General features: G+C 41.8%; 2 protein-coding genes across 6 annotated transcripts; both read left to right on the top strand.

The window, feature by feature from the left end:
- The first annotated feature begins 32 nt into the window (after positions 1-32).
- Positions 33-18,477, top strand: numa1 (nuclear mitotic apparatus protein 1). 4 transcript variants are annotated; one of them, XM_064301651.1, is made up of 24 exons: positions 33-176; positions 1,156-1,213; positions 1,363-1,448; positions 1,560-1,636; positions 2,513-2,601; positions 2,696-2,770; positions 3,015-3,105; positions 3,895-4,021; positions 4,638-4,774; positions 5,379-5,487; positions 5,639-5,756; positions 6,118-6,258; positions 6,876-6,995; positions 7,981-11,739; positions 12,083-12,292; positions 12,393-12,553; positions 13,022-13,274; positions 13,707-13,914; positions 14,745-14,878; positions 16,064-16,393; positions 16,720-16,824; positions 17,308-17,538; positions 17,825-17,907; positions 18,307-18,477. In XM_064301651.1, exons 2-23 carry the CDS (start codon positions 1,172-1,174, stop codon positions 17,903-17,905), a joined length of 6,684 nt encoding a protein of 2,227 aa, XP_064157721.1. In that variant the 5' UTR covers positions 33-176; positions 1,156-1,171; the 3' UTR covers positions 17,906-17,907; positions 18,307-18,477. The 4 variants fall into 4 exon arrangements, with proteins under 4 accessions (XP_064157721.1, XP_064157722.1, XP_064157720.1 ...); XM_064301652.1 differs by having other exon boundaries at positions 2,510-2,601; positions 17,864-17,907; XM_064301650.1 differs by having other exon boundaries at positions 2,510-2,601.
- Positions 18,478-21,067: 2,590 nt separating this feature from the next.
- On the top strand, positions 21,068-27,600 carry nlrc3l (NLR family, CARD domain containing 3-like). 2 transcript variants are annotated; one of them, XM_064301665.1, is made up of 7 exons: positions 21,068-21,382; positions 22,032-22,175; positions 22,410-22,517; positions 23,008-23,106; positions 23,547-23,658; positions 24,175-24,415; positions 24,939-27,600. In XM_064301665.1, exons 2-7 carry the CDS (start codon positions 22,117-22,119, stop codon positions 26,501-26,503), a joined length of 2,184 nt encoding a protein of 727 aa, XP_064157735.1. In that variant the 5' UTR covers positions 21,068-21,382; positions 22,032-22,116; the 3' UTR covers positions 26,504-27,600. The 2 variants fall into 2 exon arrangements, with proteins under 2 accessions (XP_064157735.1, XP_064157734.1); XM_064301664.1 differs by lacking the exon at positions 21,068-21,382 and having other exon boundaries at positions 21,916-22,175.
- The last annotated feature ends 354 nt before the right edge of the window (positions 27,601-27,954 follow it).

Here is a 27,954-nt window from a genome sequence, read left to right as displayed (position 1 = left end):
GTCATTAATTTAGGCCAATCAGGACTGAGTTGCGTCGCCAATGGGGTTTTTCGACACGCCAATGCGCCGAAATTTGAAAAAGACTCAAATCAGAGGGTGGGGATATCCTGACCAATTTGGACTGTTTGAGACTTTCTACAAGTTCGACAACTAATGATCTGCGTTGGATTTTAGAGGTTAGAGTCGTCCTCGATTTTATAAATATGGAAAAACAAAATCGTGTGGTAGTCTACCGAGACGATATTTTGTACAAATTGTTATTGAGCAAAGTTATCTAAATAGCTAGCTAGCTACCGTTTGCAGTGTTGCATTGGCTAGTTTGGACAATGTAATAAAAGCGAGCGCTGGTTAACGTTGTTAGCTAGTATGCATGGGGGAGAGTAGCTAGCTAGCTGTTAGAAAGCGAGTTGAGGACTACTTGTCATAATCACAGGTAGACTAACGATAGCCAACTGCTAGCTAAACAACAACCAGCTAGCTATTGACTAGACTAACTTAGCTATGAGTAAGTATTCGGCTAAAGTGTTAACGTTGGATAGCTAAAACTGCCATCTGACAGGCTTGCTAGTAGTAAACGCTGGTGCGGCATTCACGCCTCATTAGACACCAGTGAATTAGTGTAACTTACCTTGGCTTGCTATAGTTTTATCATAAGTTAACTAACATCAGCAAACGCGAATCCGAGAATTTAACGCTAACTAGCTAGCTAGATTGCCTGAACGATCCACCTCCCATTGAAAACGTAGGCAAGCAAGACGTTTAAATTAAAGTTGTTCCAAACGTTAGCCGATTTAAAATTATCAAAACATATGCGTGGCTGAATGTAAACCTAGCTTGTTATTAAAGAGAACTACAGTCTTGCAATTACGGGCTGTTAACGAAGGTTTATCACAATGTTGTTACGTTATATAGCTAACGTTAGCTTTCAAAGTAACGTTAACTTACCCTGAGGCAGTACAGCCGCAGATATTGTACGTAGGTTACCGTTAGCAAGCTAGTTCTGTGTTTGAGGGCAGAGAATAGAAGCTAGTTTAAGGGTACGAAGCCCTTTCTTTGCCTAACTTTAGTTGCGTAACGTTCTCTGATGGATTTTGCCGGTGCCTACCGGAGATTAGTTAACTGTTTAAGTTTCACTATTATGTTAATCTTAAACAGTGGAAGAGTCCAAGAGATGGCCCTGCATCGGCAAAAAGAGGACGTCTTACTGGCGTGGGTGAGTACCGCTTACTGTACGTTATAGCGTTAATTGAGGAACTTAATTTAGGTAAATGCTTGCCTAGTGTTTTATATCTAACAGTCACAAAGAAAGCTGATTCGTAACTTTTCAGCAAACTATTAATTTTGTACCTGTAACCCTAACAGATAAACAGCCTCCGTTTGGCGAACCCAGTTAATAACATTATCCTTTTACAAGATGGCATCTTGCTTTTGAAGTTGATATGCAAACTGTGAGTATTTCTGAAAAGCCTTTATAATAAATGCATTTCGCATTACATTACATTGTGAATATTCCATGCTTGTCGATGTATTTAAAAATTGTTCATATTATGGTTCACCAGGAAGGGACAAGAAGTTCAGGGACTGCTGGATCAGCCCATCCAGAAAAGACTTGAATTTGTCTCTGACTTTCTTCGAAGTAAGAGATTGTAAAAATGGTCTATACCCCTGTGATTATGCATCGTAAATGACTGTGCAGTCGAAGTATTTGGAGCAGCCACGTTTACTTGCAGACTATTTCATCTTTCCATATACATTTATAATCTTCCGATTGAAGATTCTAAATTAACTGTTTACATTCCTTTGTATCTGAGATGTTTATCTCTTTTACAAGGGAGCCCTGGCCAAGGGAAGTAACAAGCAGATACTACAACGTAAAATACAACTCAAAAACGCAGACACTATTACATGTTATACATTCTCAGCTAAAAGTGCTACCAACCTCAGTTTTTGAGGCCTGCAGTAAATGGGTGAAATGAGTATTAACCTATGCCAAAGTGATGGAAAGAGAAAAGTGAAAATGAACTGCTCATGATCCAATGCATGCCATCTCATCTTTGAAACATGGTGGGGGTAGTGTTGGTGTTAAGACTTGGACCTGTCTGGCTGCCACTGGCACTGACTTTCTTGCCTTTATTGATTATGTGACTGCTGACAGCAGCAGCAGGACAAATTCTGAAGTGTACAGAAACATCAACAGTGGAATGTTATTTACTGGTCAAGTCAAACACCCAACCTGGATCTAACTGAACATGCATTTCACTTGCTGAAGACAAGGCGAGGGTCAGGACTTTGAACCTGATCCTGGCAGCGACTGGTAGCCAGTGGAGTGACCTCAGCAGAGGAGTGACGTGGGAGAACTTGGGAAGGTTGAAGATGAGTCGGGCAGCAGCATTTTGAATAATCTGTAGTGGATATCCATATGGTTAACATGATGGTGGTGTATTCTTGGTTTGGTCTCGGGATTCATTTGAGTGCCATTGTTTCCTGTGACCCATTTATTTGTTCTCAGCAGCGCACTGCCGGTACAAAGCAGACAGAGGAGCCATTATCTCATGGGACAACATCCTGAATCGGAAAGACTTGGATATAGAGTTGTCAAAGGTACACATTTTAATCTATGACATGTAAAATGAGTGATCCATGGCGATACATTTTTTTTTAACAATTTTTGATAATGTGCTCTATTCACATTCAGGTGGTTGTGCTCCTTATGTGCCATACCATCGTTAATGAACTTCTAATAACGGACGAACTGGACCATAAGACGGAGGTAATTTGACACACTTGCAGATTGTTTACTCGTAGTGAAATTGCAACTGAAGTGCCTTTTTTGATGGGATTTTTGACCCTATAGAGGTTAAATTTAAGACCCAGCTATTAGGCACCTATAGGGCCCAAAAGGTACATGTGATCCAAATCTCAAATATGATCAAAGTATCTTTGCTCCCTGGAAATTTTGAATAATGTTGATATCGTGCATTATGCCGATCTTCTCTTTATGCCTATCCATTCAGATTCAGATGGCTGCAGTACTCCGCTTTGTTCTCGATAATGAGAACAGTCTTCACCTGAGTGACAATTTGGAGAAATTTCTCCAAAAACCATGTGAGTTGAGCTTTTTTTAATACTTAACTTACCTCCTTGGGTTCTGGACACAGGTGTTGAGGTGTTAGGGTTGCACGGAGATACTTTAAAATCACACCCTGCCACATTCAGTTGCTCCAGGACAAAATTACTTTCTTCCATAAGAAGTTTACTTCTCTATTTATGGAAACTATGGCCTGGGAGATGTATATTTTTGTGTTTTTTTTTTGCGAACTGGTGGGCTGTTTGTGAACTGCTTGAAAACAAATCTCCCTGGGGGCTTGCGCACACCGGACCGTGCAAACTCAAAACACCGAATCTTTTTGTGGGTCTCTTTGTTGAAACTTGTCATTTCGCACAAAATGTTAGTGTTTCCGTTGTGTTGAATGTGGCATGGGAATTTTACATGTTTAAAAAACATAGAAACTTAGAATACAGTAGTGCATTTGTAATAAAAAAAAAAAATTGGCCAGTTGAAACTTATACCATATAAAATGAACATCATGGGAACATATCGATAATGAAAATAACTGATCAATATAATCCAGTTTCTGGCTCAAAGCGGCTATTTACCTGCAACTTAAGTTGATTCAAAATAGAGAGAGCCACATAACTTTATGCAAAGGTGCTGTTGCCTCTGAGGCATATCTACTGTACTTGAGCTATCGTGATCCTTTTAATGTCCGGACACCCCTTCTAATGTCAAACAAAATGAGATATCACTCAAGGGGTTGCCAGTATGCCTTTGTTTAAAATAGTTGTGTAGTTAAAAAATGAAATGGTCTCTTTATCCACTGCTTCTCTTTCCAGTCACTGTTTGTTTGCCCAGCGACTCCAGCACAAGCAGTTTCAGTGATGAATCACCTGTCCTAAGCAGAATTCGGAGACCAGAAGTAAAGTTCTTGGAGCTGATGACCGTGGCATCCAGCTCAGCTGGGTAAAGCTACATTTACATTACTCCTTTGTCATTACTGTGAGGTATATTCTTTCAGTTGCGGTGATGGCTAAGGTTTGCGCTTGAGTTATTCTCCCCATTCCATCTGTATGCCCATCCAATTGGTCCTACATCCTTTGTCAATTTGTGAAGCCAGCTTTTCATTTTTCAATCCATCCAATGAGCCGCACATTAATTGTGCTAGAGGACAGCACATTTGTGGCTAACTTTGGGTCACTTCTGGTGCCCCTTTGTGGAGTCTCTTGCACAAGGCAGGGAGTACCCTGCTAAAGGAAACCCTTCCTCTGCGATGCTAAGTCCAATGTTGCACATATGCCTTTTCATTTTGAATGTAGGCTACATAGTTTTAGTATTGATTCAATATAAGTAGCTAAGAGTTGAGAACAATATGCGTGGGTGCTGTGTTCTATTTGGTTAATATTTTTGGGTGGGCCACCCAAGTCAATGTTTGGGAAACACTATTGGGTGGATTCCTTGCTCTTAAAACAGATGTATACAATAACCGCCTGCATCTGCAGACATAAGGGACCAGAGTCCATTACATGATACAAATTGACATCCTCCCTGTGCTCACCAGTGGTTGATCTCGGGTCTTCAGATCCCCTATACAGGAAGTCCTTAACACACCCCAATTCCAGCTGAGGAAGGTGCGTAAACAGCTGGCTGAGGAGAGGGATATGAGGGATGAGCTGGAGCGGGAGCTGGCCAACACCAGCCAGTTGGTCGCAGAAAGAGGTACTGCACTGATGAATGTAGTGAAGGAGGGCCCATGACTTGTGCCCTTTTCACGTAATTTTACAAGTCTTAGTTTATAGTGCTTTAAACAATTGTTGGCTTGCGCACAAGCTTGTAGGTATCTTGATTTGACAAATGGTTGTTCTTCCACATCTATCAATCTGTTGTAGTCCTTGTGGTTTTAATAAACATTCTATGCATGTAACACTGAAATTGAGGTTTCAGAGAGCTGACTTTGACAGGATTCCCTTTGTCCTTCAAAATCCATTTTCAAGTTCTAGTTCTTTGAGAATTTAACTTATGAAGCATTCAAGTTAATTTTAGTTTACTTTCCATTGTATTTATGTATTTTCTGTTTTATTGTTTCTTCAATTGGATTTTTTTTATTCTAATGAAGGATATTCGCAGTCAGGGGTGTCTAGTCTTACCGGAAATGGGCCAGTGATGTGAAAATGTGCACTAAAACTGAAATAAATTTTTAAAAAGGAAGTGAAGAATCTGTTTATGCAGTCTTTAAAAAGAATACACTTGTCTTTAAAACATTATCTAAAATAAAACAAATTTGCATGGAAGCCCTCCTGTGATTTTTGCTCTCTCTCTGTAGAATTACAGATATCCCAGCTGCAGCATCGGCTCCAGAGGCTGATGAGGGATAATGCAGAGCAGGACCAAGAGCCCAAAGCTTTGGAGGAGCTCCAGAATAAAAATGAAGGGTAAAGGCTGGGGCAAACAATGCCTTGTAGACCAGTGTTGGGCCACCTAGTTCTGCAAGTATATTTGTGGCTAGAAGGGCATTTTATCTATTGAAAATCTCTCATCTGAGTTCCCTTTTCTGTTCCAACCCCCTCCCCCTTCTCCATTCAGGCTGCTGAAGCATTTGCATGAAGTGCTAAAGCAGTGCCAGGACTTGAAAACCAACAAGGGTCAAATGGAAAAGAAGATTGATCAGCTGACTGAGGAGAATGGAGATCTGTCTGTCAATGTAGGTAGCCAAGGGCAGACTGTACTACCAACCATGGTTTCCCCCCTTATTATTTATTCCCCCCTCCCATTTTTGCTGTGAAATGTGTTTTCATTTGATGCGTTCTGACATCACCAGCTGGATCATTGAAAGTAAGTTTACATCTGACTGCAAGTGAGAAATAAACACGGTTGGAAAACAGAATTGGAGAGGGTAGTGTAAGTCTCAAACTGCCATGTTCTCTAGCTGGTCACGTGATCTCCTATCAAATCTCAGCTGGAGCTATTAAGGTAATGTGTTGAAAAGCAGCAGCAGCTTTATATAATCTAAAAGTGAAAGGCAAGTGTTGGCCTCTCAAGGAGGATTGTGCATTTTTCCTCAGATTAAAGACATAGTTGCTCGTTTGTCGAGTGCCCAGACAATGGTGGACACCCTGAGTGAGGAGCAGCAGGCATCACAGGCAGAGTGGGAGAGCAAGAAAATGTTCTTTGAGACTGAGCTTTGCCAGGCTGTGTCTGAAAAGGTGGGATTGGGTCTAGTTCTAAGTCTTCTTTGAAGTAAGCCACATGGTTGGATTCTTATCTTTTAATATTTCTTCTTGATTGTCTTGGCCTTTAATGTTGTGCTCTGTTCGCTTTCTTTACCAAGAATATTTATGTTTATTGGGTGATTTTTTTATTTTGTTATTTTATTATTTATTTGTTTCTGTGTTTTGTATTAACTATTGTGAAGCACTTGGTTACCTGTCTTGAAAAGTGCTATACAAATAAAGCCATTATTATTATTATTATTATTAATAATAATATTTGGTCGCAGTGAAATTGGCAATTGTGTAGCACATAGTTTGTACCTTTTTATTTATTTACTTTTCTTTGGGCCTCTGTCTAAAGCAGTTCAGAAATTTTTATCTACAGCTAATTACATTGTATTTCTGGAGTATTTCCCTGTAAGTATTGCCTCTTTACAGCATTTATAAATTTCCGGATAATTGAATTATTAACTGAAAATAAATTTGCCTTTGTGTATATCACATTGATCTGGCTGCTGGAAATCCTCTCACTGTTCATCATTGCTGGAGAGCCCACTCCTTCAGCCCATTCAAAAGTTGGTAATTTTTTGTTATTTACATCTCGTCTCTAGGAGAGCTTGAGTGAGCAAATTCAGATTTTACGAGGGAAGATCTCTATTCTGGAGGATGAGCTGAGAAAAGCCCATGCCCAAACTCAGGAGCGAGGCGAGGTCATGGGACCCATAATGGAGGTAACTTTTAAAACATTTCTGTTTCCCGACCCTCCTCATTTTTTTGGTGGTTGAGTCGGGAGGGTTCAGCCAGTTGGGAATCATGTTCTTCCGCTATCTAACGACCTGCACTGGCTGGTTTGGTGACTGTAGGTTGCACATTATTTGCAAATGAAAGGTCTTCCACCGACTCCACTCTGAGCATAGCACTGTGAAAAGAATATGGGCTGGGCAATATGCCTCAATAATACTTAAATGCAATAACGATCATTGCCACCATGTGGTGTATTCCCTGTTTTTTCATTACACTTGAAGCAGTAGTAAACATCCAAACTTCCAAAGGCCATGTGAAAGGCTTCTGGGGAAAAAAAGCATCACCACTGATATGTATTGAGTGTTGATAAGATGTCAAATCTGCAGCAAGATAATACAGCTTCAATGTGATCATGTGATGTGTTTTTGTCAATCACAGAAGGTGCAAGGCCTTGCTGCTGATTGGTCGTCTCATGTATACCTAATCAGAGAACAGTGGTGACATTTTTTTCCCCCCTCCACAAAGCATTTCACATGGCCACTGAAGTTTGGATATTTGCATTAGGTATGATTAAAGTGTGGGGGATAAAGGTCAAAGAAAGCCAATATGCCCATGGCTGTGATGCTCATTTTTAAAAAGTTAAACATGTGTTTAAACAACACCATGTGTTTTGGAGAGCCACATCTGTCTGTACTCTCTCAAATTGACCATGGGATTCGCATATGAATGCCACCATGGTTGCACACTGATGGGCATTTCAAATTATGGTGGTGCTCAGCCAATTTCTGCCAATTATTTAATTTTTTATTTTTTATAAACTGCCCGGCTAATGTAATGTAAGTTCTTGGGACCATGCTATATTTGCTTTGATGAGAGAAATTGTGTTTTTGAGAAATTTCAAAAGTTATAAATGTACAAAATTGATTTAGTGTTTTAATTCTTAAATGAGTCTCATCTCCTTTGTCTTCACAGTGGGAAAGGCTAAACCAGGAAATTTCTGAATTAACGTGCAAGCTCTTGCAGCTCCAAGAAACCATTCTCCAGCTGGAGAAGGAAAAAGGAGAAATGCAAGCAAAGCATGAGATGGAGAAAAACAAATTTGAGAGTGAGGTCTCCCATCTACAAGGGCTCATATCTGAACTACAGCATACCCTGTGTGTCCTTCGGGGCGAAAGGGAGGCACTTGAGCAGATCTCAAGAGAGCAGCAGGCAACAATGACTTCCCAGATTAGTGCCATGAATGCAGAGATTGCCCGTCTTTCTGATGTGATTCACCAGAAGGAGCTGGCAGCAACGGTATTTAGCCAGCAAGTGGCAGAGGAACAGAAACAGAAGGAGATTTTGATGCAGAACATGGAGAAGCAGGATCAGATAAACCAGGAAACCGTTCAGGGACTGAGCGAACAAGTGAAACACCTAGAAACTACTTTGAAATCAAAGGAAGAGGAGAGCTCTCGCCAGCAAGCCATTCTGCAAGAGGCATCTGAGAGTGCAATCCAGGAAAGGGATACTATTTTGGTGGAGTATCATCAGTTTCGCCAGGCAAAAGAGGAGGAAGTCCTTGATCTTAATAAACAGGTCAGGCAACTTGAAGAGCAGCGGGAGGTTGAGCGGTCTCTCTTGTCTGACCTCAGGAGAGAGAAAGAAGAGCTACATTTGAAGTTGATATCTTTGGAATCTGCCATCAGGGATCTGCAAAATGAGTTGGAAGTGGAGAGCCGTAAACACAGGGAGACACTCGCAGCCAAGCTCCAGAAGCATTCCCAAATGGAATCTGAGATCACTGAGCTTGGACACAGGGTCCAGCAGTTACTGACGGATATTAAGCTGATGGGCCAGCAGCTTAATGAAGCACAACAGGAGAAACGCCATGCTGAATCCTGTGTGGAAGAGCTGAAGATTGAATGTAGAGAGCTGTCAAATGCACTTTCAGCAGAACGTGATCATAGTCTTCACCTGGCCAAGGAGAGAGCAGCAGAAGTTGAGATGCTAAGTGCTAATGTTCAAACAAAGACTGAAGAAGTGGAAAAACTGGCAAAGGAGACTGAGCAATACCTTGTGGAACTTGAAGCCACAAGGACTGCAAAAAGTACTGTGGAGTCTCACCTTAATTCTGTCATTGAAAAACACCAAGCAGAGATTTGTACATTGCATCTTGAGTTGACCGATGTGCAAGGATTGGTGAAGCAAAAGGAAGCCGAAAAGGAACTCTTACAGGATGAAATATCTACCAAAGAGGAAGAAGTGAAGATCCAGCAAGAACGTGTACTTTATCTTCAAAGTGAAACTGCTCAAATGGAGGAACTGCGACAAAATCTTGCAGAGGAGGAGAAGAGACATCAAATGACTAAGCAAGATGCTGATGCCAGAATGGCGGAGGTTCAGCTATTGAGGGTCTCATTAGATGAAAAAGAAGATAAGATCAGCACTCTCCTACAGAGCATTCAGGCTTTGGAAGAGAAGGCTTGTGCTTTGCAGGATGTTCAGAACAAGGAGAGTGAGGATTATAAGCACTCTGTCTCTGAACTAGAGCAAAGGGTAGCTGAAAGTCAAGCACAAATCTGTAAAAAGGTTACAGCCTTTGAAACCCAGAGTCAGCTAGTGTTAAGTCTACAAAAAGATCTGGCCCTTGAACAAGCTAGAGCTGTTTCACTGGAAGAGAATCTCAAGGCTTTAGAATCTGCTCTCAGAACCCAAAAGATGCAGGAAAAAGAATTGAGAGAAGAGTCCATTGTTCATAGGGAAGAACTCAACAGACAAAAAGCAGATTTGGAAAAACTACATCAAGAAATTTTGCTGATTCAGGAAAAAAAACGAGAGGCAGAAAGCAGGGAAGTCATAGCTACAGAAAAGATTACAATCCTACAGGCTGAAGTTCTCTCAGTTTCCTCCTTGGCTACAGAAAGAAATGAAAGTCTTGAGCACATGAAAAAGGAATTTGCTGCTGTAAGTATAGAATTAAATTGTCTGAAAGAGCAGGATATTGAGAGAAACAAACTTGCTGCAGCAGATTGCAAAAGACAAGAGGAAGCCATTCACAAACTTCACAGAGATCTTCTCTCTGCATCTAGTCTTTCCTCAGAAAGGGATCAGGAAATTCAGATGCTGCAAACGAAAGTGTCCTCCTTGAAAAAGGAATTGGAAATACAGGAGGAGATGCAATGCTTGAGAGACCAAGAGACAAATGCAATGAGGTCTAAATGCAGAGAATTGGAGGAGAAAATTACCCAACTTGAGGCCCAGGTTCTGGGGGCCTCTACCCTTGCTTCTGGGAAGGAATTGGAGCTTTGTACCCTGCGTAGTGAATTCACAGAAAGGGAGAACTTGAGACTCAACGCAGCTGAAACTGAAGCAGCTCAACGCAGAGAATTGGAGGAGAAAGTTGCCCAACTTCAGGCCCAGGTTCAGGAGGCTTCTACCCTTGTTTCTGGGAAGGAATCAGAGCTTTGTACTCTGCGTAGTGAATTAAAAGAAAGGGAGACCTTGAGACTCAAAACAGCTGAGACTGAAGCAGCTCAACGCAGAGACTTGGAGGAGAAAGTTTCCCAACTTGAGGCCCAGGTTCTGGAGGCCTCTACCCTTGCTTCTGGGAAGGAATCAGAGCTTTGTACCCTGCGTAGTGAATTAAAAGAAAGGGAGAACTTGAGACTCAACGCAGCTGAGACTGAAGCAGCTCAACGCAGAGAATTGGAGGAGAAAGTTGCCCAGCTTCTGGAGGCCTCTACCCTTGCTTCTGGGAAGGAATTGGAGCTTTGTACCCTGCGTAGTGAATTCAAAGAAAGGGAGAACTTGAGACTCAACGCAGCTGAGACTGAAGCAGCTCAACGCAGAGAATTGGAGGAGAAAGTTTCCCAACTTGAGGCCCAGGTTCTGGAGGCTTCTACCCTTGCTTCAGGGAAGGAATCAGAGCTTTGTACTCTGCGTAGTGAATTAAAAGAAAGGGAGAACTTGAGACTCAAAACAGCTGAGACTGAAGCAGCTCAACGCAGAGACTTGGAGGAGAAAGTTTCCCAACTTGAGGCCCAGGTTCTGGAGGCCTCTACCCTTGCTTCTGGGAAGGAATCAGAGCTTTGTACCCTGCGTAGTGAATTAAAAAAAAGGGAGAACTTGAGACTCAACGCAGCTGAGACTGAAGCAGCTCAACGCAGAGAATTGGAGGAGAAAGTTTCCCAACTTGAGGCCCAGGTTCTGGAGGCCTCTACCCTTGCTTCTGGGAAGGAATTGGAGCTTTGTACCTTGCGTAGTGAATTCAAAGAAAGGGAGAACTTGAGACTCAACGCAGCTGAGACTGAAGCAGCTCAACGCAGAGAATTGGAGGAGAAAGTTGCCCAACTTGAGGCCCAGCTTCTGGAGGCCTCTACCAATGTGTCTTTAAGAGAATCAGAGCTTAGCTCCCTGCACAAAGGGATGGAAGAGATCATTGCTAATTTGAAAGCAAAACTCCTTAGTGCCTCTACACAGGAAGAAAATGCTACAAAGCTCCAGCAGCAAATAGCAGCCCTGAGGCATACGAATGAGGAGCTGCTGTTAATAAGAGAAGGATTGCAAAAGGAACAGGAGGTTTCCCAGAAATTAACAGAGGACTTGGCAACACAGCTTCAACTTGCAAGGGAGGAGCTCTCTACACTCCGCCCTCTGAGAGGAGAGATGGCAGAGAGGTCACAGCTCAATACTGACCTCCAAGAGCAATTGTCTCTGAAGTCTGAGGCCTTGGAGCATTACAAAGCTCAGGTCTGTACTCCTTCCTTGGTGTGTTTCTGCATTATAAGATAGAGATTTAAGTTTTGTAAAGCTTGGTGTGTTAATATTCACATTTAGGTAAAATGTGCCATTTACTATAACCTAGCTGCAAAGTTTATATATTTGGATAAGGTCTTCAAGTGATAAGGTCTGCATCTGTCAGAAATAGTTATGAATTGGCACCGTATAAGGGAGAAGTAATGCATGTCTCTCTTAGGTGATTAGTTGGTTTCAGCACTCCTGGATTCTTAGTATTATTTATTTCTTAAATGTATTTTTATTTTGTTTATTTTTTGCATTTGTGAAAATAAAACTTGGTTATGTTCTGTCTCAGGTTGAAAATGCAAAAATTCATTATAATGGGAAGAAGCAGCAGCTACTAGAGGCCAATGAGAAGATCCAGGCTCTTACGACAGCCCTGGAGACTAATGAACAGGAGGTCAAGACACTTACAGAACAAATTCAGGTTCTCCAGCTGGAGTTAGAGCAAGCAAGGGCTACGGAGAAGAACTTTCTCTTCAATATCAACAGCCTGCAGGCTCAGGTAGGTACATGCTAGTTACATGTATTCAAAAGTGTATTCTGAATGGACTAGATGGGGACTGTAGAATGTGAGTAGTGAGGCTCTTCATGTACATGTGCAGTTGGACTATGCGGATAAGCAGCTACGGGAACAGAAAAGACTTGGAAAGTGTGAAGAGCTGAAGCCCAAGGAGACTGTTTATCAGAAAGTTACTGAAAAGCAGCAGGACACCAGTGGAGACAGTCTAGACCTTAGCCTGGAGGACTCTCTCAACTCTACCAGGTAACACCATGGCTGTGGCCCTCTTTGACCTGCAGGAATAATTCATTTAAAAAGAAATGTAATTTAAAAAAATAGAATAATCAATTCTGATTTATTTGTTTATTGTACATCTGTGACAACTCTTTTCAGTTTGTGTGAAAACTCAATCTAGTATTGGTGCATTTGACTTTTATCCATTGTTATTAATCTTGCTCATGGCCTTTGTTAAAGGATAGTTCACTTTCTGGAGTTAATTGATATTAAAAAATTTTGTGCAGTTTTTGATTGAGCAAGTCGACTTTTTACTTGCAATTTAGGGTATTTTAGAAACGTACTGATGTTATAAGACTTAAAACTTGTAAACTGCCATGTAAAGCATTTAGTAAAACTGAAATAAAAAGAATAATCTTTAAAGAATAACCTGAGAGGACAGTGCATGCAGTAGTGCTGTCCACAGAACCCCATGGCTGAATGTTTCTCACCTGTCAGGAGACCCTCAAAAAGGGAAGAGTCCAGCACTCCTGTGCTGCGCAGCTCAGAGCGACTTCAGGCCAAACAACGGGCTCGTGGCGGGGAATCGCTCGAGACGCTGTACTTCACGCCCATGAGCGTCCGTAATGCTGTGGACGGCAAGCTGGAGAGCAGCATCACCTCTCTGGGAGAGCTTGTGCTGGATTCAGCCAAGAGGAGCCACTCTGCTCGCCGCCGCACAACACAGGTCATCAACATCACCATGACCAAGGTCAAGAGCATGCTTCCCCATATCGCAAACCTTTGTACTCAGTGCACCTCATTAGGATCGCTTGTCAAAAGAAGCGTATGTCCACAACATCATGGTACCATCTATGATGATGATGATGACGACGACATTGTTCATTGCTTAATTCAGCTTTCTACTTTTTAAATGGGAGAATCTCTTTTTGTCTCTTGAGCATATAGTCTCCTGGTAGATATTTAAAAAGAAAAAAAAAAAAAAAAAAATTTCCAGCACCCTAAAGGTTTTGAGGTTCAGATTTTTTGTTCTCTACAAGATGAGGCTTGACCCTTGACTCATTTCGGTAGCACGATGTGCACAGCTCATGAATTTTTTGGATTTAAGCAGGTGTATTTATTATTGGCCAAGGCCTTCATATTGTGCTTACTTGTGATAATCCTGCCTCTCTTCTGGCTGTAGAAGACCCCAGGCAGAGTGGAGGCAGACCCAGAGGATGGCTTCACATCGGCTCTCAGTCTGCAATCAGCGCAGTCCTTCCCCAATCTGGCTAACCAAAGATGTCGCCCCTTCTCCTTGGAATTCTCTGAAGAGGCCACCACAAGTGACCAACTCCGGCACCTTCCGGGCTACCGCCGCAGTGCTGCTCACAGTGCCGCCCCTCCCCGCAGTGAGTTTCATCGCCATCGCAGTTTCCCCGCTCTGCTGCCTTCGGTGTCAGTGGCCGTTTGCTTTCTTCTCCTTGTTTTTGCTTGGATTTCACAGGTCCCAAATTTAATACCCAAGCTGAAATAGACCCAGTGACTTCCTCGCCTGAATCTAGTCTACCCACCCCCCCTCACCCCACAAAAAAATTAAAAAATTGCACTATAGCTCTTTGATTTTCAGTTGATGTTGACAAATGTTACACTCATGAGCGATTGTAGGTAGCAGCTGCTGTAGTAGCAGTGTCATCAGTTCTCTTGGGTAAAACCGCATTCCAAAAATATTAATGTCTTGTGCAAGCCTGAAACCTGAGAGTGTTGGGATGGACCCAATCCTGACTAAAAAAAACAAGTTAATATGTTTTGGTCTCAGGCATTTATCTTCTGGTAGACCGCGGGTGTCCGACTAGTCCTGGAGAGCTGCATTGTCTGCTGGTTTTTGGTGTATTCAGTACTTTTATTTGTTTGTTTATTTATTTTTAAGTTATTTATTTATTAACGTTGTTGATTGGTGAGGATCCACACACTCTGTGCTTAAGTTCTTAATTGTGTCCCCATTGAAAGTAAACTACAAAAACCTTTGACACTGCAGCCTTCTTGGACTTAAGGTTGATATCCCTGTTGTTCACACATGAATGCCTCTACATTTCAGACATCAAAATGCCATCGATGCTATGGGTTGTGATACATGTAGGCCAGCTGGTGAAGTGTGTGCAGTATATTTATTAAAGGTTTATTAAAGGATGTAATGCGTTTGGTTTTGGGCCATTCTCACTGTGGTCTCTGTCTCTGTTAGGCATCAGCACGTTCAGGGTAGGTGCTGAAAATGAGCCGGACCATTCGGAAGACTGGATGCGTATTGCGGAGTTGCAGGCTCGAAACCAGGCCTGTTTGCCTCATCTGAAGAGCAGCTACCCAATAGAGTCCCGGGTGAGTTGGCGGAAATGGCCTGAAGAATAAGATTGCAATAGAGTGTGGGTGTCTTTTAACTTGAGCCTAAAAAATTGTGGTTGGTCACTCACTCACGGACAACTTTTGAGGGACATTTTGTGGGACGCATGTGCAGGTGGTGCCAGCTAAAATGTGTCTCCGGAAGTGAGTTGCACCATGGGTCTGGACGGTTACGTGCTTGTTTAACACCTTTTTATTCATTTAGTGTGTACTGTTAATAAAAGAAACGTTTGCTGGAATAAAAAATCAGGTCTAGATTGTGACCAAAATGGTCGCATATTTTTTGGGGAACTGCGAGTAAATATTTGACTTGGTCGCATACCTGCAAGTGGGTAAAAACTAAATTATTTAAACAACAATCTGCCATCGTTTACTGTAAAACTTCCAATTAATTCTGGTCTCAAATAAGCATTGGTCTCTTAACACCAGGAGGGAAGTTGTATTGTTACGATAAGAAAATTTTCAGTTACGCTGACCTATAAAACACTATTTCAGAAGCAAAATTAGATATGTTGTACATCGTTAGAAAGCTTATACTCTCACCTACTGAATAAATTAATTGTCAATCAAGCCAGACTATACTAAAAAAGGGCGACAGCGCCGTAAACAACACGTGTGGTATTACGCACAGCTCAATATTTACGAAGGTACCCAAGCATCACACATACGCATATATTTCACAAACGGATTGTCCAAGACAATATATGACCACTCAGCCTCAATGTGAACATCTCTACGCGTAAAACCAATGGTAAGGTTGTATATTTATTCAATATTTAGTCCCATATATTGACTGTAGAATTCGCTAGTTAACATTACTGTTGCTGTTGTGGTATTTAAACATGGTGGTTGCTGCCGTTGAACAAACTGAACATGGGATGACGCGTTTGTGAGGATTTCCATTGACCAGTCAACGGTCTGCAGTATCTAATTGCAGCACAGATAGTACCTTTGGTACCTACCGCAGAGCAGTAGCTAAAATCGGCACGGGTACTTGCGGCCCGGCACGGGTCAGGTGGCAGTGGAGAAAGCAAAACAAAGCGGGAGCACGGATTCCGGCACGGCACGGTGGTGGAGAAGCACCATTAGGTTGCCATTGATAAGATGGCTAGAGCCCTGAAAATGTTATAATTGTAATGTGGCCTACCATTTGTGTGCTTGCAGCCCAGCCTCGGGAACCCTTCATTCACCATCACGGATGATGACCTGAAAATGGGTGACCCTAACGAGACTATCCGCCGGGCCTCCATGATGCCAAGTCAGATCACGGACTCTCTGGCTTCACACCGGCTCTCTATGCTTCCGGGTCAGATCCACGACGCTCCGCTCTCCCGCCGCGAAACGATGCTGCCGGGCGACATCGGCTCCAGGGCAGCCTCTCAGCACGCTGCCCTGCATCCCAAACGGTGTGCCAGCAATGCGCAGAACACCAGGGCTGCCACCCTCCCTCTGAAGCGCGGCGGCTGCGACCTGCCAGGGCCTGACACGCCTGAGGTGAGGAACGCCGTATGCTCTCTTAGCGCAGGGACTAAGGAACAGGACAAACCTCTTGCACCTTATGAAAAAACACTGGCAGAAAGTGCCTTGGCTGGAAATCAAACGCCCAGCTGCTTGGGGTGGGGGGAATTTGTGTATAGGTTGAGTCTTCCAGCCAACAGACTGCTCCATGTGGTCTTCCCAGTTACTGCTTCAGTGGGATTGTACAGTGTCAGTATCCAGATGGTTGCTTACTTTTCCATGTTCAGCTTTGGTTTCTTGAGTATGAAGTGGCATGTTCCTTTCTGACATAAATCTTCTGTAAATTCTCTGCCTTTCTCCAGACTAAGAAGTTGGCTAGCTGTTTCCCCCGTCCCATGACTCCCAAAGACCGGAATGATCGCCGTTTTGCATTGCAAAACAGTCAGAACCGACCTCCCAATACTCCGGTGAGCTGGTTGTGTGTCAGCATTCTATTTCAGAACAATGACGGTCTCCTAAAAACCAAGCGCTTAAAAGCAGTGAATACTCCATCCATGTAATCCTTTCACAGCAGGCTGTCAAGGGTCCCGTATTCTGGTGGTTCTCAACCACGTGGTTGTCAGCAGAAAACCTGGTGTGCAACTCTGGCTTGGCAGGCCTGATGCATGGTGGAACAGAATGGCCAGCAATAATCTAGAGATGAGAATGAATGTGTATTTGTGTTTTATTGCCTGCAATTCATTGTATATTATATCAAGCATCTTCTTGCTTCTAATTCTCTAGTGAGTGTAAAATGGAAAGATGAAAGGGACAGCTGAAGTACTTCAGCATTTTTGCATGCGGTGTCTTGTCAGTTATTCAGCCAACACAGTTGTAAAGCCTTTGCAGTTCTTTATTAACTGTGCTGCTGAACCTGGCTGGCCTGTGGTGTAAACCTCATCACTGTTCAGGTGGAGCGCAGGCAGTCCATGATGTTCAGCATTGAGAACACGCCAAAGAAAAATGGAAAGAGCTTTCTGCAGAAGGGCATCAACAAGATGCGGGCCAGCACTCGCAAGTCCCCGGGCTCCACCAGCAAAATCCCCCGCTCTGCCAAGTCCCCCCGCGGGGAGAAGCCTCAGCGCAGGTCCCCCCGAATCAACAGCAACAAGTCTCCAAAGATCACCTCCAGCGCCAGGAAGGTGAGCAGAGCTAGACCTGGTACTCATCATTCAAACACACATTCACAAACGGTGCAGTCACATGCCAGACTTTTACAGTTTTCTCAGGGTTTCTGGAGACCAGTGTCAGTCACTAAATATTTTAAAACTTGAAACTGCAAGTAGGCCAGCTATTTAAAACCATACACCAATATAGTATCGAACACAGCGTAATCATGCGTCATACTACATAAGGCTAAAGTAACTTTCCAAGATGTACTTTTAACTGTGGTGCATCATTCGTTTTTTTTTTTTTCTGGACAAACAGAATGTCAGTGCTCAGTTTATGGAGTGTGTCTTTGTCCAGAGGGAGGACATGGCTCTCGAAACAGAGCAGCAGCCGAGATGAAGGTTATCAGTTCTCCTGTCCCTGTCTTCCTTTTTACCTGCTCCAGAGCGCAAGTGGTGTTGGTCACTTGGTAATGAGGCTTATGGTTTGTGGGCAGGATCCTCGTCTCCATTTTGGGCTGTGCTCGACCACTTCTATTGCTCCATTAAGATTTTCTTGGGTTGCAGCTGTTTTTGCTTCTTTCACAACTTGTGTACTGCATCTTCACAATTGGTTGTCTTGGCTGGAAACATTTGGGTGCACTAACCTTCCAAAAATGTATTTTTAAAAAGCTGAATTGGGTAATTTTGCTTTTAATTGCAAAAAGGTTTGTTGCATTATGATTGCCTGAGAGATGCGTATAAGCCATAGAAGCTCATATAATATAAAATGATAAAACTGTTTTCCCCCTCTATTTACAGTTTATGAGCTATAGACCTCGGATGAAGATGTGAGTCCAACACTGGAGGTATTGGGCTCAAGCAGTCAATCTAAAGGAAATTGGCCCGGCTCTCCCCTGTATTTTATGTTCTTTTTGGAATAATCTTTATTTTGTAAAGATGTTGTGCAATAAATAAATAAATTAAATATTACATGGTTTTCTTAACTGCAGCAAGCATTTACTTCTGAGGACCAGCTTAAGATTTGAGTCATCTGGCAAGGCTTTGAAGAAGTCCAAAATTATATTTTAATATTTTATCCTCTTCCTGCCATATGGTACCATTCTCTTTATTCACTACAGTGTTTGACTTATGCTTTTATTTTCTTTTTTTATGCGCTTCATTTGGTTCTGGACGCTAATCTTTAATATTGGTAGTATTCAGCGTTTTTTAAATGGATTTGTTTTATTTCTCAGTTCTATGGGGTGTTTAAATGCTCATTGGACAAGGGTTGAAAACCCAGTACTATATTTTCTTAAGATTGTCTATAATTAATTCGTTTTAAATATGTCTTTCCATTACCTGGAATGGCAGAGTTGCACTTAAAGGTGTTCTGCTTTAAGTGAGGAATTCCTATATGACACCAGTACCTATAACACTGTATAGTGTTGAGGGGAATATTCAGTGATTGAGTGTAATACCTATCCTTCGATTTGAATAAATGTGTTGAGGTAGGGGTATGGAAGAATAGGAAATTTCAAATCCTCTCATATATATACATTAAGTCAGACATGCCTTTTATCTGCTTACAAAAAGGGGACTTTGCTGAAGTAGGTATCTGAGTTTGATTGGCAAAGAGTCATTGACACTACCTGTTTTTATTTGCCATAAAGGGTCATGTAATCGATTGTGTTATATGTTTATATAATTGATTAAATTAAAGCCAAGGCTGGCTTTATGCTCTAGTATACAGTCAGCGGCGTGTGCATGAGGATGCTTGTGCAGTGAGGCACATGATACCCATTCTGTTTTTCTTTTTTTTCCCCTCACAAATCTATAAATCAAGAAATTTATTGTGTAATCATAAAAATAGCAGTTTAGCTAGTTTTGTTTGGGGAAGAGTGGAGGATTAATATTTCATCAATGTTGAGTTTTGGTGATTTGATATATTAATCCTATCTTAATCAAATGGTATTTCTGTACAGACTAGAGTTTGATGGTGATTCCTGGTCTCTGGTTTTGCACAGTAGATATTAGTCTGTTAATGTGTTTGTCCATTTTGTCTGTCACTTTTGTCTTCCCAAAATAAAAAAACCAATAAAAAATAAAAAAAATAAAAAAACCAGACTGCAACTTCTCTTTTCTTAATTTGGAACTGCTTTGACATTGCTGCTGCATGCAAGTGTCATTTGTTTTTTTCTCTCCATTGCTTGGAATGTCCCTTTATTTATTCGGGAGAGTGCAGAAAAACACCCTTGGGAACTCTGGTTTATTACCTCCACAGGGACATAAGGACACGTTGACTGTATGCACAACTGGGACGTGTGTTTGCAGTGTCGGCCTGGCGTTGTCATTTGCGTTTGCATACTTGCGTAGGTTACGTTTCGAGCCTGACAGGTGGACGTGCAGCTCAACCAATGCGGGTTGCTATAGAATGGTGAGCCATGTGTGCTGTCTCATTTCTCCACACTTGGCCAAGTGCGCTTGGGTACTTTCACACCTTGTTGACGTGATGTAGAACATAAATTTGCATGTAGCTTGCAAGTATGTATTATTTGACGGAATTTACATCAGTTGAGACAAGACAATCCAGCAATGACTATGATAATTGTCTTTTGAAACGGTATGACATGGCAGTCGACTTGCGGTTAGCTCTGCCATTCTTTAACGACTCTGGTAACGGGCAGGGACAGCAGATGTTGCTAGTACCTGTGCTACGCGAATACATTGGGGTAAGCTCCTAAAGATTATTGTTATACCAATGTAAAATATCCGTAATTACACTCAATGTTTGGCCTGGCTCTGCTACACATTTTATTTCACCTTCAAAAGTCTGATATTCCCCATTCACTTTAATGCTCCAATGTTTTGGCCTCAACATGTGCAGTACAGGCTTACTTCCGGGACTTCACAACACAAGTTTAGGTTAGCTGAAGGCGTAGGCGCCTGTCTAGTTAAATATGCATGTCTGCTTCAAATATCCAAGTCTCCAGTGTTCAATGCAGCATATTTTTTAGTCTATGGTCAATACGGAAACGGACTAATGACACCAGTACCGTAAGCGGAAAGCAACAAGTTTTGCCCATGCAACTTATTTTGTACTGACCGGCGTGGTACAAAACCACAGAACTATACAGTTCAATGTGCAGAACCGGCTTGACTGGACTACACACAGGCATGGATGTTTAACTAGTCAGGCAAACATGCCTTCAGCTAACCTAAGCTTGTGAAGTCTAGGAAGTAAGCCTGTGCTGCGCATGTTGAGGGAAAAACATTGGAGCTCCCATCAAAGTGAATGGGAAAAATAAAAATGTCCCTTATTGTATTGAATCCAATGAATATAATAATAGGCTCAATCACCATTGTGTTACCTAATTCAGCGATAGATAGTGACTTAACAGGCATTTATTTTAATGAAAATCTTCGAGATTATTACTTTAAGAATCACCACACAACTCAGTCATGTTGATCGTTTGTTTTCGTGAACGGCCGAATGGTGCGTCGCTTTAAATGTTGCTGCTGCAAGGAATTGTGGGACGGCAGTATCTCCTTTCCTTTCGTAAAGGACGGTTCAGTGTGAACCTATGCTAAAGGAGATAAGATAGGAAGCACATTTCCTTAGCATTTAGAGAATTCGAACAGCTCTCATCATGGCTGCCACTTAGATACTTCCGGGTCATGTCACTCAGGAACTTAGGAACCTTCCTAAGCAAAAAAGACTGTTCGGGCTATTTTTTTTTACAGTCTCTGATTCGGACGCAGCCGCAGCTCTTGTATGTTGGCTGACAACTTCCGCTTTTTTATATAAAGTAGCTAGGCTATGCAATCCAAGCATGCGTTTTCTTCAGAACAAGACTATTTTGTTCATATTTGATCTGTGCTTCAGAGGGGAAATTAAGTGAGTAAACAAATTCTATTCACAAAGAAAAAAGTGACATGGCGTAGCCTACTTATTAATTTACTCGTCTATTTATGTTGCGATCCATTGCCTGTATTCTCGAGTCTAGGAAACTCGTACGTTGAAAGCTGGCTAAACCGGTTGTTGCTCACTTGCCAAGAAAGTGAAAATGACTCCGACATTTTGGTGACTTAACATGAAGTGGTGAAGGACGAAGAAAAAACATTTCGGTGTGAGGAATTCTTTATTAGTTTTAGTCTGCCCTGGGCTAACACGGGAGAACGTTGGTCGCTAAGGTTTGTTGATCTTGTGAATAGCCTACGAAAGTAATGCAGGTGAATCGTGCTCGATATTGGCAGCAATTCTGTTAAAAATAATAGCGAACGCTTACATTGTAAGGAACGTACGCCCAGATGTTCCTTATTACCGAACTACTTTAAAGGTTCTGTGTTCGTGAAGTACACAGAGCTTGATATCTTCACTGGGTACGAGGAAGGATAGTGTGGCCTGTGATGTAGCCTACTTTTGGTGAATCCGGAGATTTCACTTTACAGAAAGAAAGTCAAGCTGTTTATTTAGGGATGGGGTGGGAGCGATTTCTGCGACTCGTTTCTGTAAAAGCTCACTTCTCTGGCCTACCTGGGCTTAGATATGTTAGTCTTGCAACAATAAAAGCTTAGTCTACACTGACTCCGCCGTACCTTGCTGGACTTCTGAAGTCAGAAGACGAAGAAATGAGTGTTCCTGAGGTTCCTGAGGATCTTGGTGCAGACATGGGCCCTGAGATGGAGAGGTGAGAGCAGCTTTATCTAAAAAAAAAAAAAAAAAAATGGACAAATAAGGTTTGATTGCACCACACTGTTTTTCATTTTCCAGATCCTGCTGGGTCGTTGCACTGCTAATTCTTCTAGAGAATAAACGTGTCCCACAATTTTAGCCTAAGTTCACATGCACTTGTTTGTAATGACAATTCTGATGCTGTTCTTGCAGTGTTTTTGTGTTTAAGTAGTTTGTGTATGTTGTGCAGTTTCCAGGCAGAGAGCCCTCCATCACCACCACCAAGCTATTTGTCCATGGAGAGTGATGAGGATCAGCCTGTCAAAGCTGATGAAGAACATGTTTTTACACCTGTAAGGTATGTGGGGCGACATAGCTCAGGAGGTAAGACCGATTGTCCGGCAGTCGGAGGGTTGCCGGTTCAAACCCCGCCCTGGGCGTGTCGAAGTGTCCTTGAGCAAGACACCTAACCCCCAACTGCTCTGGCGAATGAGAGGCATCAATTGTAAAGCGCTTTGGATAAAAGCGCTATATAAATGCAGTCCATTTATCATTTACCATTTACCATGTGGACATGCAGAAATATGTACTTACGTAGTAGGGTGTATTTTAAATTTAAATTGAACTATTTGAGTAGTCTTTAAAATGGAATCAAATTCCTTTGGACCTAAGTATTTTAGGTTTGAATTATTTTTTCTACAAGGTCAGCGAACGTGATTGGATGTCCAGAAATAAATCATTATTTATTTTACTTATAGATTTGTTTAGGTGAATATTTATAATGCCATTTTGCTTCTACATGAATTGCCCATCTTTATTTATTAACCAGTGAGGTTCTGTTTTAACAGAGTCGATCTTGAGAGAGCAGAGTCACAAGATACGAGGCAGAATGAAATCGAGAGGTGCTCTGTTCCGCCCAGAGAAGGAGCTTTTTTCTCAGAACATGGGTAGGGTCACCAATTTTCATCTGTAAACCACAAAGAAGTGTTCAACATTCGGTGGCAATTTTAAATTCATACTGGAAAGTTCAGTAATAATGCTTGGCTCCTTGTATGAGGCAATTCGAAGTGTTGGATGAGTAAAACCTGCCACTTGCCCGATCAGACTAGTGACGATTTGGAGATAATGGCATTACACGGCATACAGCACAGAAAACAATGCTTAGCTTTTGTTTTGCTGTAGTCGTAGTCCATTGTTAGTCACATCCTTACAAGTTTTAGTCTCCAGTTGGGTTGGCAGTGCTAAAAATCCAACTTAATAAGACTACTACAATAACAGTTGTGGCAATAATAGTCCAGAAAACTTGATAGGATTGCTATAATTAAAATTCATTTTTAAGAAATAGATTATTCAAACTTAATGTATCAAACTGTGGCTTTTCCTTCAGACCAGATGCAGCGTGCGAGCCAATCTCTGCCACGGATTTATTAGAGTTGGAGAGCATGGTCCTTGAGACAGAAGAGAATCTCTCTCCCATGGAGCTACCATTTATATTCAAGGCAAGCACAAAATAACATTTTTAAAATGCATTCCACCCGTGTTTAATGACTGAAAGCAGTGGTTGTAAAGACAAAGGCTTTCAAATGTTTTGTCACATTTAACAAAATGCTTAATCTATAAAATTACATATTTTTATTGGTGTATAGTTGCCAAGCACACAATTTAGTTTGCTTGGACAGATAAGGTTGATCACCTGTAGGGGTGCCGTAGTGATGCCATTCAACATCAGCCTCTTCTATACTTTTGTGGTTTTATTAATTGGTGCTTCTTGTGGTCAGAGCTTATCCAGTTTCCTAATGCTTGCAGCAGCATGTTGTACACATACAACATGGCCTTCTGTTGCAAAACAGTTATTCCTGTAGTGATTACTGTTAAGCAGAGAGATGGTGGGTAACATTGTTGAATTAAGGCCTGGCTGGCTTGCTGCCCCTAAATCACAAATGTAAGCTTCATGATGTCTTCAAAGTTAACCTTGTTTTTTGCCATATGGCTGGTTTTTTTCATTCAAATTGTAGTTAATCCAGAGAACTCTGCAGCAGTTGACCGAACAGGAGTTGTCTCTGTTCAAGAAGTATCTGAGCCACAATCACTCTCGATACTTTGAGAATCGGATGGAGGATTTTGATGTCCTGGATGTTGTGGATAAGATGCTGGAGCGCTGTGGAAAAGTGATAGCTGTTAAGGTTGCATTGCATGTCCTGAAGTGCATGAAAAGGAATGATCTAGCTGACTTCCTGGAAGCAAAGAGTCGTAGAGGTAAGTCAGCACAGTATTAATCACCCACCATAACCACGTGTCAATGTTTGACACTTGAATTTTGGTTTAAGGGTAAATGTTAATTGATATCTGGGGTGTTCAAGATGCAAAATGTAGCTCGAATGTTTGATATTGTAGAAAAAAGAAAATCACAATAATTAAAAGCAGAAAAATGTATATTCAACCTTTAAGATTCTCGGTGACAATTAGGGTAGGAACCCTCTTTCTCAATGTGCCGAGATTACAAGAGGTATAAGAAATAAAAGAGCATAAGAGATAATAACAAGCACACACATAATGAAAGAGTAAAATGTGTAAAACAATTGCAGAAATGAACAGTGAATGAAAGAACACCTATACAGGAATAAAAACATTAACAAAAATGAAACGCAATGGAAAATATATATCCTATTTTCATGTGATCCCTTGGAACAAAGCTTTTCCTTCTAGTCTCTGCAGAGTATTTGAGCTAACAATTGAGGAAAGTCTATTCTTGAAGCTTGTTGTGTTCTATCTCCTGCAGTTATGCTACAGCATGACTTGAAAGAACATCTCAAGATGAAGTACGAGACCATATTTGAAGGGATACCCAGACATGGGCAGCACTGCTATTTGGGTAACATCTATACAGATGTGCTCATGACAGAGGGTGGACATGGTGAGATTAACGAGGACCATGAGGTGAGGCAAAGTGAGATGGCTTCAGGAGGACAATCCAGACCAGAGACTGCACTAAAACCCAGTGACCTGTTCGAACCCTCATTTGTTCGTGAGAGACCTGTCAGGACTGTGATGACCAGGGGGATTGCAGGCATAGGGTTAACAGTTGCTGTGAAGAAATTCATTGTGGACTGGATAGAAGGAAAGGCCAACCAAGACATTGATTTTGTTTTTCCACTTCCTTTTTGGGAGCAGAACCTGGTCAGGATGAAAGAACAAAACCTGATTGACTACTTTACCATCTTCTACCCAGAAATAAAAGATATGGATTTCATTGAATCTCCTGACTGCAAAGTTTTGTTCATTTTTGATGCTCTTGATGAATATCGGCATACTTTAAGCTTCCAGACGAATGGAAGCTGGAATGATCCAAAGGCACCAACATCTGTGGATATGCTGCTTACTAATCTAATCAGAGGGAATCTTTTTCCATCTTGTCGGATCTGGATCACAACGCGCACAGCAGCATCCAGTATTATCCCTGCGGACTGTGTTGACCTGCTGACTCAGGTGCACGGATTTACTGATTCCCAGAAGGAGCAGTACTTCAGGAAGAAAATTTGTGATCAGAACCAGGCCCGTAAAATTCTGGAACATGTGAAATCATCAAGAAGCCTTTATATCATGTGCCATGTGCCAGCGTTCTCTTGGATTCTAGCAACAGTTTTTGCAAGACAAATTGTTGTGGATGACCAAGGAGAGACTCCCTTGATTATGACACAGTTGTTCACACACTACATGCTCCTTCAGACAAATATGATGCATGCAAAGTATCAAGGACGCCATTCAAATATACCAGAGTGGACAGAGGTTGACAGGGATTTCCTCATGAAACTGGGGAAGCTGGGTTTTCAACTGCTGGAAAAGGGCAGGAAAGAATTCTGTCTAAGAGACCTAAAGGATTGTGGTCTTGATGTTACAGGAGCAATTGTGCAATCAGGGCTGTGCACGGAGCTGTTCTCACTGCACGCAGAGTCCCAGCAGAGAGTTTTCCGTTTTGTACATTTGAGCATCCAGGAATATCTAGCTGCTTTCTATGTGTATATGTTATTTCGAGTTAAGCGCAAGAGTGTTCTTGACCAAGCACTGGGGCTGTTCAAAGAACCTACTCTTGTGGATTTACTCTGCAGTGCCGTGGACAAAGCCTTACAGAGCCAGAACGGACACTTGGATCTGTTTCTCCGTTTTCTTCTTGGCCTCTCAGTGGACTCCACACAGAGACTCTTTCGACCCTTCATCAAACTTCCTGAGAGCAGTGCACGCAGCATTGCGGAAACAGTTAGGTACATCAGGAAGAAGATCGGAGAGAATGCCAGTCCAGAGAGGTGCATAAATCTGAATCATTGTCTGACTGAACTGGAAGGCTGAAGTCTGATCTACCTAACTTTGCTGTAGAAGCACAGCACCACACTTGTTCCTCCTTGTGCTGTGCATAGTGTAAAGCAGACTTGTATATTTTTTCAGAGTTGAATCCAATTTTCTGCACTTCCACCTAACTGCCTTGGCAGCAATTAATGTTTTCCCTGTATTCCCATATCTATTGGCAGCATCTAAGGTTTTTTTTTTGACAGCAGTTATCCCTACGATTTGTGAGATTTGGTCCCCTGAGGTCAGTTGCATTTTTGTAGCTGACAAATGTTTTTTTATTTTTTATGAATTTTTTATTATAAATTTGCCACCCAATTGTGGAGCTCAGCATGTCTAGTTTCCAATTTTGTGTCATAATTTGGAATGTTCAATGAACTGAAACCACAGCCTTCTTAATGTGCAAACCCCACTGCTGATTTTGGAAAGTGTAGACATCTGCCATTCTTTTGCAAAACATATGATGTCCACATCGCCAGTTGCTCAGTGCCCTATAGAGGTATCAGCCACATTTGGCACTGGCATGGTCCTGATTCGATCTGAGACTGTAGGAATTACCCTTGCACCACATTGTGGTGCCTTAACCAAATGAGCCACCCAGCAGCCCTAGCTGTGGTGTACGTAGGGGAGCAGTCAGGTGCAACACATCAAGGGCCAATTGCATCACCTAGTCAGAATACCGAAGCTCAGTTGTATGTCTTGTGATGAACCCTGCTCTCCTGCAGACAGATTACCCCAAATTCTACCGGTGTTTCAAAGGTCTCATGAGCAGGGATTCAAAATGGCCTCTAGCTTCATGGCGCTCTAGCGATTACTCTGCAGGATTGAATGGACTTTCATAATTGTCCTCCAATTATATATAGGTCTCCATGGTCCAGATAGATGAGCGATAGACAGCTGCCCATCTGTACCTTCACTGACGCTGTGGGTGTTCAGCAAACTGAAAATCGTGGAATTAATTTAATGTTATTAACCTATATTGTAAGAATACATGAAAAATGTAATCTTGAAAATATTTTGATTTCACATTACAAGAGGTGTATTTTTAATTTATCATGCCTATAAATAGATGTACAATAAAATTCTCAATGGCCGTTAAACCATTTCCCCATGTGTACATATACACTGCATTCAGTCAGACTATTCCAGTGTCTTGCCATTTCTCCATGTGCACAAAGAATTATTAGAATTGAAATTGAGTTCCAATTACCCCATCCTGTTCCGATGCTGGAAGATTAACTGTTCCTGGAGAGGAAGAATGCTTCATGAGACACCAAATGCCTTTAAAAAAGAACATTGAAACTTCTTGTACAGTACACTACTGAAATACATGTGCAAAACACTTGTAATCCTTATCTTACAGTATACAAAGGATTGATATCTCTGATGTCATACACAAAACCTCAAAAAAGGGCTACTGCATGTTTCAACTTGTGTGAGAATGGTGTGCTTAT

The sequence above is a fragment of the Anguilla rostrata genome, chromosome 12 (genome assembly GCF_018555375.3).
Source record: "Anguilla rostrata isolate EN2019 chromosome 12, ASM1855537v3, whole genome shotgun sequence".
Lineage (NCBI taxonomy): Eukaryota > Metazoa > Chordata > Actinopteri > Anguilliformes > Anguillidae > Anguilla > Anguilla rostrata.
This window is presented reverse-complemented; position numbering and strand designations above follow the sequence as displayed.

Excerpts from the sequence above, each read along its gene's own strand:
- numa1 (XM_064301650.1), top strand. The coding sequence starts at position 1,172 with ATGGCCCTGCATCGGCAAAAAGAGGACGTCTTACTGGCGTGG. Across the intron at positions 1,449-1,559 it reads TTGAAGTTGATATGCAAACT|GAAGGGACAAGAAGTTCAGG; the intron begins GTGAGTATTTCT and ends ATGGTTCACCAG. Across the intron at positions 5,488-5,638 it reads CTCCAGAATAAAAATGAAGG|GCTGCTGAAGCATTTGCATG; the intron begins GTAAAGGCTGGG and ends TTCTCCATTCAG.
- nlrc3l (XM_064301665.1), top strand. The coding sequence starts at position 22,117 with ATGAGTGTTCCTGAGGTTCCTGAGGATCTTGGTGCAGACATGGGCCCT. Across the intron at positions 22,176-22,409 it reads ATGGGCCCTGAGATGGAGAG|TTTCCAGGCAGAGAGCCCTC; the intron begins GTGAGAGCAGCT and ends TATGTTGTGCAG. Across the intron at positions 22,518-23,007 it reads CATGTTTTTACACCTGTAAG|AGTCGATCTTGAGAGAGCAG; the intron begins GTATGTGGGGCG and ends CTGTTTTAACAG.